General features: G+C 40.6%; 2 protein-coding genes across 3 annotated transcripts; one reads left to right on the forward strand and one right to left on the reverse strand.

Annotated features, from left to right (window-relative positions):
• nat10 (N-acetyltransferase 10) lies at nt 1-11,672 on the forward strand. 2 transcript variants are annotated; one of them, XM_003443969.5, is made up of 29 exons: nt 1-157; nt 374-500; nt 638-729; nt 844-1,015; nt 1,691-1,813; nt 1,921-1,982; nt 2,089-2,203; nt 2,680-2,787; nt 2,926-3,059; nt 3,157-3,250; nt 3,336-3,434; nt 3,529-3,665; nt 4,596-4,720; nt 4,808-4,958; nt 5,297-5,393; nt 5,527-5,643; nt 7,080-7,181; nt 7,277-7,351; nt 8,470-8,586; nt 8,677-8,810; nt 8,895-8,943; nt 9,038-9,134; nt 9,221-9,328; nt 9,414-9,586; nt 9,684-9,803; nt 9,927-10,025; nt 10,938-11,011; nt 11,089-11,169; nt 11,257-11,672. In XM_003443969.5, exons 2-29 carry the CDS (start codon nt 387-389, stop codon nt 11,393-11,395), a joined length of 3,108 nt encoding a protein of 1,035 aa, XP_003444017.1. In that variant the 5' UTR covers nt 1-157; nt 374-386; the 3' UTR covers nt 11,396-11,672. The 2 variants fall into 2 exon arrangements, with proteins under 2 accessions (XP_003444017.1, XP_013126034.1); XM_013270580.3 differs by having other exon boundaries at nt 2-157; nt 358-500.
• Nucleotides 11,634-17,663, reverse strand: mapda (N6-Methyl-AMP deaminase). Its single transcript, XM_003443873.5, has 10 exons — nt 17,499-17,663; nt 17,229-17,359; nt 16,970-17,030; nt 16,793-16,880; nt 14,765-14,846; nt 14,534-14,660; nt 13,731-13,811; nt 13,469-13,607; nt 12,731-12,831; nt 11,634-11,983 (listed from the first exon to the last, which is right to left on the reverse strand). The coding sequence occupies exons 1-10, from the start codon at nt 17,538-17,540 to the stop codon at nt 11,792-11,794; spliced, it is 1,044 nt and encodes a 347-aa protein (XP_003443921.1). The 5' UTR covers nt 17,541-17,663; the 3' UTR covers nt 11,634-11,791.
• Between the last annotated feature and the right edge of the window lie 327 nt (nt 17,664-17,990).

The following is a 17,990-nucleotide window of genomic DNA, read 5'->3' on the forward strand; positions in this document are numbered from 1 at the left end:
CAAAGTCGCACAATTTTGACGTCACGCAGGGGTCCTCCATGAAGCGCAGTCTCCACGTGAGTGTATCAACAGCGTGATGGCTGGCGTGTAAACTTAGCCTGCAACTTGCTGTGTTTTTACAAAAGCTAAAGGCCTGACAGTTCATCTGTAACATCAGGTAACCGGAAACGGGTCCATCCTACAGTGTTTCGTGTGTTTTGCTAGTTTGATCCTTAAATATTTTTGTTTTAGCTGTAATTTAGCTCCACTGAGTTCTTCCTCCTGTTTCAGTTGCCAGCTCTTTGCGGCTCTGGCTCCACCGCTTTTGTCACACTGTTTAACTAGTATCTGCTTCTGTGTGATTTTGCTATCGGACAGTTATTCTCTCTCTCAGGAACAATTAGACGATGGCAACCGTCCGTAAGAAGGTAGACAACCGGATCCGGGTCCAGATAGAGAATGGGGTCGCTTTGCAGCACAGGACCTTGTTTGTTGTGGTGGGGGATCGTGGCAGAGATCAGGTAATCCCATCACTCCCCGCGCATTCAAGACACATTAGCCTGCATCAGGAGCAGTGGGCTTATTTTACCTGCAGGGTTGTGAATTTACATGTGTGTAACTGAGCATTAAAACACAGTTGCCCCTCTCTGTTTTCCAGGTTGTCATCCTACATCACATGCTGTCTAAAGCTGCTGTGAGAGCCCGACCCTCAGTGCTCTGGTGCTATAAAAAAGACTTGGGATTCAGCAGGTGTGTGTGAGCTCACAGGAGAGAGTGTGTAATCTGTCAAATATTTAAAGAGTTTCCCAAATCTGGGATTAAAAAAAATGTTTCTCATCACGCATCATCTCATTTGCGAAACAGCAATAGGAAGAAGCGCATGAAACAGCTGCAGAAGAAGATTAAAACTGGCACGTTGAACCTGAATCAGGACGACCCATTTGAACTCTTTGTTGCCGCAACCAACATCCGCTACTGTTACTACAACGAGACGCACAAGATCCTGGGAAACACCTACGGCATGTGCGTCTTACAGGTGAGTCTCTGCTTTGGTTTAAAAAATGATTTTAGAGTAAAATAAACCACTAGGCTTCTGGTACAATAGTGGGACATCTGCCTGCAAATGAATAGTTACAGGTTTTGAAATGAACTTTAAGTCAATCTTTATTTGCTTTTACCTGTTACTTGTCATATTGCTCATACTAAGCTTGGCCAAAGCTTCAAATGAAGTTAGCTGAGCGAAAAGCTGCACACTGCTCTAAACACAGTTTCGTGTGCTCATGGATCAATACAATGAACGTCAGTGAGACTAAATATGCTTAATATGGTTGTTTCTGACAATGAAGCTCCACTCACCTGCTGTTCGAACCTTCTGTTTGGAAAGTACAGCCAATTAGAAAAAGGTTGGTTTAAAGAGAAGGGCTTCTAGATGCCTTCTTTCTCACACTGGATGAACTGAGAGGTTACCAGAGGCCCAGCATGACATTAAGCATCATTTTGAGCATCTTCTAAACATCCCTGTTCATTTTTCTAAATGCTCTTTAAATTTGACCTTGTTTTTGTTTTGTTTGTTTTTTTCCTGTTGATGAACTTATGTTCTTGTTCCCTACAAACAAGAACATAAGTGCATTTGATCAGATCACATTTGAGGACGGGTAGGGTGGGGAGGTGCATCAGCTGTTTGATTTCTATTGTTTCTCTTGTCACACAGGACTTTGAAGCTCTCACTCCTAACCTCTTAGCAAGAACTGTCGAGACTGTAGAAGGTGGCGGTATAGTGGTCATACTGCTCAGGACCATGAAGTCTCTGAAACAGCTGTATACAATGACTATGGTAAGGATTTCATTTATTATCAGATTCAGTTTGCTCTTCTGATGACGTGGAACCCACTGTGACCGACTCCCCCCCACCCACCCCACCACCCCTTCTTCTTCCTCCAGGACGTGCACTCTCGATACAGGACCGAGGCTCATCAGGATGTGGTTGGAAGGTTTAATGAGAGGTAGGCGCTTTGCCAAGAGTTCATGGAGTTTGAAGTGTATTTGCTCAGAGGAATGAAAATTGAACCGTCATATTAAAAATGTGGTTTTATTTTTGTGTTTTTTAAGGTTCATTCTATCTTTGGCGTCCTGCAAAAACTGTGTCGTCATTGATGACCAACTTAACATCCTGCCAGTCTCCACCCACATGGCAAACATTAAGCCAGTCCCGCCAAAGACTCAGGTACCTTTTTTAATTATATAGTATAAAAGGTTTTTTAATCGGTTAGTTATTCAGCAGACAGTTTGCTGACAGCAAGCTTTACAGTGGTTATCCTGCACATGGGAGGATTATTTAATGGTTTAGACGTTGTTCTGCTTTTGTGTGTTTATGATTTCAGACTATTAACTTGCATAAAACAGGCACCCAGGATTTATTGTCTGTACAATATGTAGGTTGCACTGCGTTCTTTCCCTTTTTAAATAAGTTTAAAAATGTTTCATACATTATAAAAACCAGTCGGGCCTCTTTAAGAAAGAGTTGGAGGGTTTTAAGGACAGGCATTTCTGGCTGCTCTGAGAAGAAGCAATGATAATGTTTTTCCTGCTGTTGCTCAGGATACTGTGCTGAAAGTCTTTGAAAAACCAATAAGTGCACATTTAGGGAGAAAAAAAGACACAGTATGCTCCCTTCTGACTGGCTCTCTCATTCCCCTTCAGGAGGATGGGTTGCCTCCTCGAGAACAGGAGCTGAAGGATCTGAAGGAGTCCCTTCAGGACACTCAGCCAGTCGGTGTATTGGTGGATGCATGCAGGACTATGGACCAGGTCAGGCCTTTTAAATGCTACAGACACATTCAACTTCTATAACTGATTTCAAGTTGACTGCAGTGTTATAGTTAAACAGTAAGTGGCAGATGTGCAGGTGTCCCAGTTGTTATTTTGAAGGTTTGTGCTCTTCTATAGGCAAAGGCGGTGTTGAAGTTTATTGAAGCAATATCAGAGAAGACGCTGAGGAGCACTGTGGCTCTGACTGCTGCCCGTGGTCGAGGCAAGTCTGCAGCTTTGGGGCTGGCTGTTGCTGGAGCTGTGGCTTTTGGGTATAAATGACTTTTATCAATGCCATTTTAAAATATCAGTTTTGTCTGTTTTTATTCTTCTCGCTCGTCACCTGTTATTGTAACTTTTTTTTTAAAGCTACTCTAATATCTTTGTAACGTCGCCGAGCCCGGACAACCTTCACACCATGTTTGAATTCATCTTCAAAGGCTTCGATGCACTGCAGTATCAGGTAGGCTCTGACTCTTCTCTGCACCACTGATGTAATGTCCACATGGTGAGCGCGTACTGCTTCTTACTCCCATTTTAATTTGCAGGAGCATCTCGACTATGAAATCATCCAGTCTTTGAATCCAGAGTTCAATAAAGCAGTGGTGCGGGTGAACATCTTCAAAGAGCATCGGCAGACAATTCAGGTAAACAAGACTAATTTAAAAAAAAGTGTCTTCTTTTACAATAAAAAGTGAAATTTACACCTGACCTGATCGCACCATTACTGTGGCCCAACAGTATATCCACCCAGGTGATGCGGTGAAGCTGGGCCAGGCTGAACTGCTCGTCATCGACGAGGCCGCAGCAATCCCTCTTCCTCTTGTTAAGAAGCTGCTCGGGCCTTATCTGGTTTTCATGGCCTCCACCATCAACGGGTCAGTTTAAAACCTGAGTCATATTTATACACCACAAGATGTTGGTTAGTTTTGTCTGAATATATTACCGTGAAGACTTTTTTGAGTAAAATGATCAATGAGAGAAATGAGGCACTTAAATATGGAACTCCTGAACAGAAGTCAGGGCTTTAACACACAAAAATGTGCATTAACATGCTTATTTAGTCCCAATTTAGTCACACTTACCCACTGTCAGCACATTAGACAGGCGACTTTCCTGGCTAACGTTAGGTTCAAGTGTGCCACCATAGCTATGTGCAGTCTACTGACATCTAGTGATGCGATGTTGCACACTGCACCTTAAGTTTTAAGGCACTGCCTTTCAAATCATCACACAGATCAAGTTTTGTGGCTGGGATGCTCAGAGCAGTTGCACAGTCTGCTGCCCAGCACTGACACAAGGAAATGCAAATTGGCTGTTGAGCTAAGCCTTTTCAACATCACTGAATCCAAAACCAAGCAACTTATGCAGCACACAGTGTGTTTTTGTGTAGTCAGTGTTTAAAACTGATCATATTTGGAATTAAGGGAGTGAAATCCATCATAATGTTCACAGTTCCAGCAGCACAGGCATGAGATCCTGGGACTTAATGTCCTCCTGTCTTTATCTTCAGTACTAGTTATTAAGTTTGTTTAAAATTTAATTTTGATTGCTGTAAATAAGTTTATGCAATTGTACATTTCAGCTTTAAGCTGTAGGAATATTGAATGAAGGGCTAAAATAAGCAGACAAGTCACTGTTTTCAGTTGTTTGTTTTTTTTCTTTTTTAAAAATCAGAACAAAAATTTTGCTGAATTAGTTGAAGACCAATTGAGAAGTGCACACACCTGAGCTACTCGGGCATGAGAAGCTGCAACCAGTGAATTTTCAAATCTCCATTTCCGTGCTAATTATTTGTATTTCTGCAGCTATGAAGGCACCGGGCGCTCTCTTTCCCTCAAGCTGATTCAGCAGCTGAGGCAGCAGAGCGCAGACAGCCAGCAGAGCATGTCTGCAGAGAACAGAACCACCAACACAGCCAGACTAGCAGCAGGTGAGGATCTCCGTCGCTCACCGTGTTTATATGCTCAGTGCATCTGTACCGTGTGACTCACTGCTGTTTACCCGTTTCCGTCCACAGCTCGTTCTCTCCACGAGGTTTCTCTGCACGAGTCCATTCGGTACTCTCCGGGAGATCCTGTAGAGAAGTGGCTGAATGAGCTGCTCTGTCTAGACTGCCTCAACATTCCCAGGCTCATTTCCGGCTGCCCGCTTCCACAAACATGTGAACTGTATCCTTTATGTTTCCCTAATAATTCCGCCTGAGGCAAATTTACATGTGTGATTTTTTTTTTTTTTTTTTGGGCTGGGTGAGCATTAAGTAGGCACAGTGTGGCATTTTGTGCATAGATCAAACATTTAAAGTCAGGCTGCAGAAAATGCCCTTGACAGTTATTGGTGGGATTGATGTATTATTTAAAATACTGAATTTGATCTCAGTATTGAACTCTGTGCAATAGAAACGGAAAAAAAATATCGCCAGATTTATAATCTGTGGTGTACATCTGTCTGACATCTCACCTACATTCACTATGCAAGTTTGCATTTGTCCTTATCTAATGCTGTGCAGATACTATGTGAACAGAGACACACTGTTCTGTTACCACAAAGCATCTGAAGCTTTCCTGCAGAGGTTGATGGCTCTCTATGTGGCATCGCATTACAAGGTGATTGTAGATTGCAGTCCCTTGACTTTTATTTATTTATTTATTTCATTTTTTTTTTCATTAAATCTACCAGCAGTGCAGCGCCTTGCACAGTGTTGTCATTTTTGTGACTCATATTTTTCTTTGTCTCCAGAATTCCCCAAACGACCTGCAGATGTTGTCTGACGCTCCGGCTCATCACCTCTTCTGCCTCCTGCCACCTGTTCCTCCCACGCAAAACTCACTACCCGAGGTCCTTGCTGTGGTGCAGGTACTGTAAAACACTCACAGACCCACTGTTTTAAATCATAGGGTGGGAAATGAGTAGTTAATGAAATTCTACTTATTAGTTATTTATTACAAACCAACAAAATTATGATATTTGCAAAAAGATTCATAACTGCTTATATGGGCATCTCAAATCTTTGTAAGTGGTAAAGAGTGTGTAACACCTCTATAAACATTATGTAGGTGTTGTAATTGATTTGTGTAGACTCTATTTTAAAGAGTGTATAGCTGGGCAGGTCGGGTGGCACTGGTATAAAGTAAGACTGTGAACCTTTAGTCCATATTTTGGATCTTGCTTCACTCTGTTTAGTTTTCTTTGTAACTCACTTTTTTTTTGTCACTTTCTTTCGTGGTTTGGTTTTGGTTTTTATGAACCATAACTTCTTGTGTAGGTTAGGAAATAGATTGTGGTTTAGGTTAAGCTATTTTGAGCTGGGACTGAGACTGCCCACACTATTGCTGCTGCACATGGCCTCAGAGGACTACTACAGCCATAGGGCAGGGGTGTCAGACACTGAGGGCTGGGGGTCCAGAATCGGCCTGGCAAAGATTCCAGTCCGGCCCACTGGATGGCTTTGGAAAATGTGAAGAACAGAAATTTGGACTTTTAATTGTATTTTCATACATTTTTTACAGCTTTTCCTAATGATAAAGAGCCTTTCTCCAGCCATTCAATCTGCACCAAAGTTATTAATATACAGGGGTGCACATAAGTGGTCCGCAGGTGCGCACTCGCTGTCAAAATAAAAGACGCGCACCAGATAAGAAGTTGCAACGCGCGTTTGCGTACATAAGATTTTCTGGAGGAGGACAGACATTTGTTTAGAACTCTTAAAGCTGTCGAAGAAGCAACCTCCTGTAAGCAATTACTTTGGTGTTCCTCCACCTCCAAAGAAATGTCAGAAGGAGTCCGAACCGCAAAAGAAGCGCGTATTCTCGGAAAAGTGGTTGCAGGAGGTGAGCTGGCTTCAAACAAATGAGGAACGCACAGAGATGTGGTGCAGAATATGCCGTGAAACTCCCACTCTAGCGGACAAAAACAGTGCCTTTTATATGTACGCAAACACGCGTTGCAACTTCTTATCTGGTGCGCGTCTTTTATTTTGACAGCGAATGTGCACCTGCGGACCACTTATGTGCACCCCTGTTAATATATATATATATATATATGTATAATTTAATATTTATTTTACACGTTTAACAAAGAGTTGTTCCGGCACATTTCTTTCATTTCTGGCCCAAATAAGGTCAACAGTGAACTCTGTGTGGCCCGTGATATAAAATGATTTTGATATCCCTGGCTTAGGGTTTTTTAATAGTGATTTATTGTCGCTAGTATGCATGAGTTCTATGAACATCACTGATAGGCGACCTTTTTGATTCCACTCACACATGCATTTGCACCCTTGTGTCCCCCAGGTATGTCTGGAGGGGGAAATATCAAGACAGTCCATCCTCAACGGCCTGTCCAGAGGGAAAAAGGCCTCAGGCGACCTCATTCCCTGGACTGTCTCAGAGCAGGTACAAAACCTTCAACAAAACCACTACAGATCATTCTTCTACAGTCCAGTGAAGACATTTTTAAACTAATACTGAATCCTCTACTGTTGTCACAGTTTCAAGACCCAGAGTTTGGCACCCTCTCAGGAGGTAGAGTGGTGCGCATTGCTGTTAATCCAGACTACCAAGGGGTAAGAATCTGTCATGCTTTTCTTGATATACACTGTACTGAAATACTGCAGTTGCTTTCCTCAGGGAGTAATAGTAGTGAGGAATTTTCTAAAGGGCATTTTTCTCTGCAGGAACTATCATGCATTTATATTTTTTTCATTTTGTTTTGGGTGGCCCAAAGCTTCATGTGCATTCCCACTAAAGCATGAAGCAAACTCCCCATGATGAAATTCTTTCAGGGCTGTTTTTGGAAAGCAAGAAGCGCCTATTCTGGGGTACGTCAGAGCGGCCCTGAATTACTCCTAGGTTACTCAGAGAAAACAATAACAGCCAAAAATGCAATTTTTAAAAACCGTGAAACCCATCAGCAGTTATGTGAAGAACAGTAGAATAAATAAGAAGAGATGATGTGATGAAGAATACATGTTAGAAATTGATCTGTGGGGTGGTGCCTGTTACATCACTGACATGTCCAGAGAGATTTCTGAGAGATAAGTGCAACGCTATAAAATAACGAATGGCAGCGGCATTAATTTATTCAAAACAGAACTGGAACTGCTTGGACAGGTTGACGGATGAGGTGATGCAGGAGTGCGACTATGATAGAAGAGAGACTGAGAAAGATGTAACCTGGTCCCTATGTTTTGGGGGGTTTTTTTTGTTTTTGTCTCAAATGTAGATGCAGCTGACCAATTAGCTTAATCTCAGAGGGTCTTCTCTGCATGTGAAACTCAGACAAACAATGTCCTGAAAGAATCTTTTAGCTCCCTGAAAAGGTTTTAGTAGTTAAAAACAAACAAAAATAAAGAAACGTCTGTCCACTAGACCATGCATCTAATTAAGTTTAGGGGAGATAATATTACACCCCTCAGGTGAGTACAGACTTCAGTGCTTGGTTGCAGCATTTTTTTTTTTAACCTATCAGTGCATGAATGACATGATTCAGAGGGAAAAGCAGTTTATTGTTTTCTTTAGTATTTTTTTAAGGCTTCGGCCTTACTGTGTAAACAAAAGAAATCTCAACATGACAGAGGAATGCTTGCCCTCGGGAGATTTGTGAACTTTGGGAAATTAAAGTTCCCGGAGCTTTTGTTGGCATAGTAACACAATTAATTTGAATAATCGACCTGTCCACCAGATGGGCTACGGCTCCAGAGCTCTCCAGCTGCTGCAGATGTACTACGAGGGCAAGTTTCCCATGATGGATGAGAGCACACAATCAAACCACAATGAAATCACCTCCGTCAGCAGTGAGGTAAGACGGTGTTTTCAGCAACATCTGATAGACATTATTTGCGCACTTGAAGTGTAACCGGAGTGAACCTTGCTACGGTTTGTTGTGCAGGCTGTGAGTTTGCTGGAGGAGGTGATCACTCCACGCAAGGAGCTCCCTCCTCTTCTGCTGAAGTTGAGTGAGAGGAGGGCAGAGAAACTGGACTACTTAGGAGTTTCCTATGGCCTTACTGCACAACTGCTTAAGTGAGTTGGCTTAACATGAAGTAAAGGGGTAGGGTTGAATCTTTTGGAAGTATTTAAAAATAAATCTGTTTTCAACCACAACAGATTCTGGAAGAAGGCAGGATATATTCCAGTTTACTTGAGACAAACCCCAGTAAGTACCACTCAGTCACTTTTTCATGTTTTTGTTGTTGTTGCTTTCTGTCTGTTGCACTGCTGTAATTATTGGCATGTGCGGTTGTGTCTAGAATGACCTTACAGGAGAGCACTCCTGCGTGATGCTGAAGGAGCTAAATACAGATGAAAACCCGGAGCAGAGCCAGTGGCTTTCTGCCTTCTCGAAAGGTGAACATGCTTACACTGCCTCAGGAGAACTGGTGTGCTCAAGCTTGTCAAGCTCCTTAAGAACAATTCTTCTTCCCCTTTCTCAGATTTTCGTCGGCGCTTCCTGTCTCTGCTCTCCTACCAGTTCAGCAACTTTCATCCGAGTCTAGCACTGAGCATTTTGCAGAATAAGAAGTCCAAGGAGAATACCAGCAGTAAGAGTCCTCTGTTTAAAACACCCTGATCTGATTTCTCCAGCGAAGACCTCACCCCGATCTGACTTGTCTCTCATCATAACAGTTCTCAGCAGCTCAGAGTTGGCGGCTCACTTCAGCCCTTACGACCTCAAACGTCTGGAGCTGTATTCGAGGAGCATGGTGGATTACCACCTCATTATGGACCTGGTCCCAACGGTGGCACGCGTGTTCTTCCTCAAGCAGCTCGGTGATATGTCTCTCTCAGCAGCGCAGTGTGTACGTTTCCATCAACATTTTGTATGACAGGTATCCTTCCAATGCAGCCGACTCCTCTGTTTAAGACGTTAACTGGCTGATGTCCGCTGTGCTCTAGGCGTTGCTGCTGGGAATCGGACTGCAGCATAAGTCTGTGGATCAGCTGGAAAAGGAAATTGAGCTTCCAAGCTCACAGCTCATGGGCCTCTTCAACCGCCTCATCCGTAAATTTGTGCAAGTGAGTTGCCAATTATTAAGTCATACAGAAAAACCTCACTTATGGATGATGTACAACTCGCTGTTAATTAAAGCAGCTGCAGTAAGGCTGTCACATCATATTGTTTCATTATTACTGCACTAGATCTTCACCGGCATCCAAGAAAAAGCAGTTGAAGCACAGATGGCAGCCACTAAAGACATTGCAATGGAGCCAACTGTCAGAAGCCTCAGTGAAGATCTGGTATGTGTGCTAAATTATTTCTGATGATTAGCTAATGCTGGAATAATTTACAGGTGATTACCATTAAAATAAAGATTTAAATTCTTATTAAAATGAAAAAAAGGTTTATATTAATATTTTGGTTATTACATAAACAGGTAATATGATGCTGTCATGGCTATTTTATAGCATTATTTGTGGGTGTAGTGGTTAACACATTTGCATTACATGCAAAATATCATTGGTTTGACAGCAGGAGAGACTAATCCAGCTTCAGGGGTCATAAATCGGTGCTAATCCATCACAAGGGAGCAGCAGAAAGTTCCTCCTTCATTTTATGCTTTTGTTTAAGGGTTTAATGACTCGCCACATCCACGGTCATGTCATGTTTCAAATTTCGGGCAACAGTTTTTGCCACAATATTTTATTTTTTCATTTACTCGAGGAGAAACGAAAAAGAAAAAAGTAAAAGTTTTGGGGTTTTTTCCTAAACCACAGCCATAAACATGACCTGATCATGAACTGAGAGTAAACTCATTATTCTCATGCATTTCTAATTAGCTTTCAGTTCTCGTTGGCCTTTTATGCTCATTTATGGCTTCACGTTTTTATTCATGGACTCTTCTAGAAGCAGCTTTGCATGCTCTGCAGCTTTAGCGCCCTTCCTCCGCTGTATGGCAGCTCACTTCTGATTGGCTGAGAGTTTGAAGAGCAGGTGGATGGGGCTGCTGTGCCTGTAAAGCTGTTTCTCTGTATTACAAAACACAAAGATGGAACCACAAAAAACCCCACAGTGTTTATATGTCAACTTTGGTCTCGGTTTCAGGAGTGTTACACCCCTACATTTTATAGATACAAGAAGGAATTATGTTGGAGCTTTACACCTAATACTGTATCAGATTCAAACACATTTTTTTCCCTTTCTGTTCATAGAATGAAGCAGCAACGGAGTTTGAGGAGAGACACAAACAAGATATGGAAAAAGTCAAGGAAATGGACCTGGAACAGTGAGTATCGGGTTTGAAGGGCAGCCTTGGCCATTAAATCTTTTAGACCAATATTTACTGTCTTTTTGTATTTTTAGGTACAAGATTCGTGGAGACGATGAGGAGTGGGACCAGGTGCTGAAGAAAGCAGGGAGCACAGCTATCGTCAGCATAAAAAGGTAGAGTGTTAGTTACGATGTTAGGTGAGAAATCTAGTCTTCAGTTGTCGGGAAAGCTTGTTTGTAATGAAGACCTTCTTCCAACAGTGACAAGAAGAGGAAATGGGAAGGAGGAACCCCCATAGCGAGCAATGGAGCTCCCCAACACGGAAAATTAAAAAAGAAGGAAACGCAACACGGAAAATTCAAGAAGAACAAGCATGGAAAATTTGGAAAGAAGGCGTGACAGTGAAGTGGACACAGTATTGACAAGACTATATGTGTGATCTAGAGAATTTGGGATATCTTGGGCTGAATTGTAAGCCTATGAGTGTAACTGTAAGACTGGATAGTCTCTTTTTATTGTTTTGTTTTGAATTCTGCTCTTTGAATGCTGTCACTCGCTGTAAGAACAATTTTGCTCCTCGACTGTGTAACACTGCACAGATACTGTCAACAGAACAAAGCATCACACTTCAGCCTGATTAAATAAAAAGTTATGATTTACTTTCCACTTACATTAACCATTTTACAGTATTTTTCGATTTGATGTAAGGGTTTCTGTAAATCCTTGTTAAATAGTCACTTTTTAAAAAAATTAAAACTTGAGGTATGTAGTTGGCTTTTGGCTCCGATGAACCGATCACTTGAAAAGCTGAGGATGTAAGTCATTCCACTTCTCTTTAAGCTGCTGCTTCACAGTCTCTGGTCCAAAGATACTGTCTATGGCCTGCTGAGAGAGCTTCCACACGGCTTCATGACTGAGACCGAATGTGGAAGCTGCCAGCTGATATTCCTGAGACAAGTCCGTACAGAAGACTCCTTTATCGTCGGTCTGTAATGTAAAAAAGGAACACCACCCATTCATCGTTTAGTTGTGATTTTTTTTTTCCTTTCCTCTCACAGGTCTCTGATCTTTTTTTGTTCAAGTAGAAAGTTCTTTCTACTGTGTTAAGTCTAAAAAACAAACAAAACAAAACTACATCTACCCACACCTGTGACAAGATATTAATGCTGTGCCCCACCATTTTGCGGTTGTGGCAACAGACAGTAGAAAAGAAATGATAATAACTTCAGCATCAGTATGTTACTTGCTTTAAAATGCCAATATTTTAAAGCCTACACAGCCCCAATTCAAATAGGACCTATGTGTTTCCTCCTTCTCTGTTATGTGTATACACACTGCTATAAAAGGTGGCTGGTTATTTTAAACATGGCAAAAATAATATGTGCAGGCAACGCCTCTAAGCTCAGACTTCAGGCTGCTCTGAAAAGTACGGTTCACAGTTTTTTTTTCCCCTAGCTGGCTACCACAGAAGCTCCACCCACCTGCTGTCTAAACCCTGTCTTTGAGAGGAGCAGCCAATCAGAATAAAAGATGGCTTAAAAGATGGCTTAAAAAGGAGACGAGCTAAAACTGCTTGTTTCAGTCGATTAATTCAGCTGTTGCTGAAGGCTCAGTGTAAGATAAAGACTATTTTGTATATCACCGTATGCAAGAATTTAGCCTAATGAGGTTAAAAAAAAACACAAAAAAACCCCCCACACACACATTAAAAAGAAGTATAGAGTGGAAACTTACGCAAAGTACAGTTGGGTGTCCCAGCTCGTACCAGTACTTGAAATGATGTTTGGCGTAACACGGCACAGTGTTGCCTTTCACATTTGATGTCAGGCACAGCTCTACAGAGAAAAAAAAAATCAACATGAAAAGTTCTGATCGTACGTCAAACAAGACGCACTGCAAGCTCAAACCACCACAACGCAGCTCACGATCAGGGGACAATTTACTTTTAAATACTGAGTATTATATGTTGTTAACATTCACTTTGTTTTCTTTAATTTGGAAGTGCAGTAAAGATCGCAAAGCATGACAGATGTTCACTTTGATTACACAAACACGCAGGAGCAGGTAATGAATAATATATATTGATTTGTAAATAACTGAACATGAATAACTTGAAAGGGTGAAACATAAACATGAGGTCAGAGGTCAAATGTGACATGATATTTGGATTCAGACTATAATGTAATATTTAGAATCCTCGTAGGCCTATATGTTGTCAATACAACATACTTGCTATATTTTTATTTTGTCAGTATCACTGATAAGATGTGGACAGATGTGGATGTGTCTGCATCACTTATTTTCACCCCCAAACTTTAAATTTTGGCTTTTCAGACTGAAACTGCATCGGTAGCGAAAAGCCTCAGTCACTGTGATCCTGCAGCACAGGACCAGTGTGCATGTGAGGCATAAATGCGATTAAAAGTTCACACATTTTAAAATGAAAACATCTTAGCGTGGATGCTGTGTCACCTATTGGTATCTTTTTCTGAACCACTTTGTCAACGAGGCTTTGAGATCCACCCACTTCAGGATGCAAGAAGGTGCCGTGACCGATTCTGTCAGGAGGAAGACTCAACAGCAAATCTGATTCATCCAGCTGTGATGGAATCTGCAACAATATTTGATGACATCACTCTTATACAAAATATCACTAAAGTCAAATTATACCTCCATATATATATATATATATACATTTTTTTTTAAAAATTTTTTTTAAGCGTGCTATTCATACTTCTGAGAGGTGCAGTGACAACTTCAGTCCAGAGTTTTTGGCCTTCTGTAGGGCAGGAAGCAGATCTTTGCCATGGCCCACCTTAAAATGAAAGCTACATTAGCATGTGAAATGATGAGACGTGGTCCTATAAATAACATTACAATACAGTTTCCCAACATAGTTTAAAGTCAATTTAACAAGCTACCTCTTATTTTCTTTCATATAAATACTGTTACAGCGTGGATTCTGGTATTTAACAGGTTTTAAAAGTTTTTAATAATGAGATCAGCATATGTGCAATTAATCCCTGTGAGCCAAAAGCTCAGTATTAACATCTTCAGTTTGCAAGAAGCTGCCAACTGGAAGAAAGTCTGGTAAAAGCAATACTGGCCTTGAAGGAAGATTATTTAGAATGGTTTGTTTCAGATAAAGGATGAATTGAAGAGCTTCATCAAGGCCCAGTTTAAGATAAATAAGGATTACTTTAAAACTGTGAATCATGCAAAGCTGCTCTAGTCGAGTCCAAGAATAAAAATGGGGAATTAAGGATGAGATTTAATGACATACAGTTTACATAATTTTCAAAAATCAAACTCTTGTGCTCAGCAGAAGTTATTTGAGATGACCAGTTTAACAACTTTTCTTTGTCACCCTGGAAAAGTCCACTCCCACCAGAACAGACATATTTCATCACAAAACTAGATGGTGACCATTCCTATTGTGGGTCAAATAGACCCAAACAATGCCAGTAAAACACAGAGAGTAACTGGATCTGTAGTTATTAGTACAAAGCCACCATAGTACCAAACTGTCTGACAAACCGTTGGATCTCCACTGAGGTCAATTCCCACCACTAAACCATCAGATGACAGCATGAACTCCTCAGCCAAATTCACCGTCTCCAAGGCAACTTCGGTCCCATTCCTGCGGTCAATGGCTACCAGAAACCTTCAAGATGAATAATATTGAGAATCATGCACCGCTGTGGTCAGTGACACAGCCACAACTCATAAGACAAATGTGTGGACTTGCACACAGCTGGGTAAACCTACCTGACATCAATGTCCACCCCCTCCTCCTTACACTTCTGGATGGCTTTGATGACCGTTTCAATGTAACTCCTCTTTGTCAGCCCTACCAACACAAACATACCAAATCAGTGCATGGTGAAAAAAATCCCAAGTAATTTCATGTTCAGTTTGTTCCCTCGCTCTTCCACTGCAAAAAACCCCAATACAAAAAAGCAAATAAAAGATCTGGAGGTGAAGTGCTGAACTCACACTTGGTAGCAGTTCACTGAATCGCCCAATATGAGAAGGTGGTGGTGTACAGAAGCACATTTACAGAATTTGTGTTATTTTCCAAAAACCTATGGACTTAATTGCATTATTTTTCTGTATTACTATTTTTTCAGTTATATATTAGTTGAGTAAAATATATTTTAAGTAACACTTTTTAATCCAGAACACTCACTATATATTTTTTCATAGATTGCTGGATTCAGCACAGTCAGACCTTAACAGCAAACCCAGGTTAGTGTTTCTGGAATGGTCCCAATCAGAACTGTCTGAACTCAGTACTTTAGATTAGTTTTCTGCCTATTATACCTTTGTGTTTACAGCACTGCACTGTTTTTTGTTTTGGTTTTTTCAGTTTTTGTATTGTTTTTTGTTTTCCTAAACTATTCATCTGATTTGTTTCAGTTTCAGTGAATTTAACTTCTCAGAATTTGATGTTGAACTTTTAGAAATTCTATATTCCTGAACTCACAATGCTCAATTTTTATTAAAAAAAATAAAAATGGAGCAATTCTTAAGTGATTCTCTACATGTAGCTATCTGAAAATGTCCCAGAGAGAAACGCCGCTCAGAGAAGGTTTGAAAATGCGCTCAACTTCATCATAAAAAGTAATATTATTAGAAAACTAATAACAGTAAATAGATTATCGGTTTTCCTATTCACCTGGAATTTTCAAGCACTACATTATAAAAAGTACACATGATTTTAGAAGTCTAGGGTTCATACACATTTTTCAGGGTCAAAATCAAGCACTTTCAAGGTCCATTTTCAAGCTTTTCCAGCACATTACCAAAAAAAAAAAAAAAAGAATGCATGTTTCACTTTGCATCACCTAACCCTTAAATGTCCTTTGTTCCCCTTTTGTTAAAACATAGAAAACCACAGACAAATATTGAAAAAGGAAATGGTGCAATATGCATATGGTGTACAAACTCAAAAAACACATTTCTCTTAAAAATTAAGATTTGCAAATGTGAACAAATCAACTTGTTAGAGATATTCATCTCCACTTGGAAAAAAAACAACAACCCCACAAAACAAGAAACTGCACCAAACACCACAATAATACAAAGCAAGGCCAAATTAATAAGTCTTCTCATCAGATATTGATGCTTCTTCCTATGTGACACAAAACAATAGGGGACAGATGTTTGTTTTTTTTAACTAGTTAAGCACCCACGCCCCCAAAAATGAGGGCAAAAGGGAGGAGATCACGTTTAATCGGTTATAACACGAGGTCAGAAATACAAGTGCCGACATGAGTAGTGTCCACAGAAACCTCTGAATTTCAGCTAAAATCTCATATAAACCATTTCTACAAACACCAAACAAAGCAAAGACACCAAACAGTTAAAAGAGCAGTTACATCACCATGAATCTGTGGACAGATAATATCCATTACCCGTACGAACCCTGGAAGTCACTCCCAAACAGTCTGGCTAATTTTTCACATAAGAAGTCAAAATGTTCTTCCCATTTAAAGAATTTCTCCATACAGATGCCCAAACACTTATATGTATTAACCTGTTGTATTGTGCATCCATCGACTACAACTGGTTCCTATGCACATATACCCCTAGGATTGAATATAATTTCTTTAGTTTTATCAGTACTGAAAATAAGACAATGACTGTTATATTACAGTTTGAATAATTAAAATGAATTTATTATTGAATTTAATAACCAAATCATTAGTCTTCTTGCCTCTATAATCATAGAGGCTGAAAAGGACAGGAGAACTCACTGCCCCCTGTACTGTGTGTCATTCACCTTCGCCTTACCTGTATCTCTCTCTTCACGTGGTGTGCTTCTTAACTCTAAATATTTGACACCATCAGCTGCAAACTCTTTGATAACATCTGTAGCCACCTGGCAGGAAAACAAAAACATCAGTTACTTATAAATATCCTCAGAAACACTTTGACTAAAAGAAGCTCGACACTGTTTTGAGTCCTTACCATCAGGATATCCTCCTCAGTGTCCACCAACTTGTGGATGACCCTAAAGACTTCAAAGCACCTGCAGAAACCCAAGGACATGGTGTTTTAATCCTAACCCGTTTATCAACGTCTCCCAGACAGCTCATTCTGTCCACTTAAATTTAGCTCAACACATGTTTTTCTTGTCTTGTCTTTTTTTTTTTTTTTAATCAAATAAAAAGTAGGGTTTAAACCCTGCTGGGTTTCATATGAAATTGTCAATGAATTACAGACGCACTCATCCAGAGTCCTCCGCTGTCCTTTGCCGATGGCAGTCATGCTGTGTTCAATGTTGAGATGTGGCTTTCGGCTGATGAGCTTCTCGATGGTTTGCGCGCTGACAGAACCATTGAGGTGAGCGTGAAGCTCCTGGTAACAGTCAAAACGCTGACGTTAGCATTTAGTTAGCTAACACGTTTCTCCATACATTAACCGTACTTACTCTCTATAAACACCTTCAAATTGCTCACTTTATACGCCTGTTATTCACATTAGGCGGTTGACTTACCACTTTTGGCAGCTCCCGATAAAAGACAGCATCATTGTCCATCACAAAGTAAAGACAATCCGCGAGCAAGTCTCTGAGCACCGAACTGTTTGCCGCTTTTACAAACCTTTGTTTTCAGTCTACATTTGCCCGGAACACCATCAGTGCAACCAAGAAATAATTCCCCGGCTGCTGCTGCAGCGGTCAGGGTTCCGCTAAAGACTTCGTTTCTACATCAGATAAATGACTTGTATTTCCTCCTTTCTTTATTTCCTTTTATGGTAAAAATTTAGAGTCGCAAACGTCAATCTGACAGCAAAACATTGTTTTCTAATTTAAGAGGATTTTCAAATGATTTTAACCATTATCTTGCCCTCCTTAAGTGTATCAGTTGTCAGTACATTGTTATAGCTAATTGTATTCTCTTTCATCACTTGATGGCAATGTTTCATTATTCAAAAAAGTGGCAATATCAAACAAATTTATGGTCATTAAAATATACTCAGAGGATCA

This window comes from Oreochromis niloticus, linkage group LG7 (assembly GCF_001858045.2).
Source record: "Oreochromis niloticus isolate F11D_XX linkage group LG7, O_niloticus_UMD_NMBU, whole genome shotgun sequence".
In the NCBI taxonomy this organism is placed as follows: Eukaryota; Metazoa; Chordata; class Actinopteri; order Cichliformes; family Cichlidae; genus Oreochromis; species Oreochromis niloticus.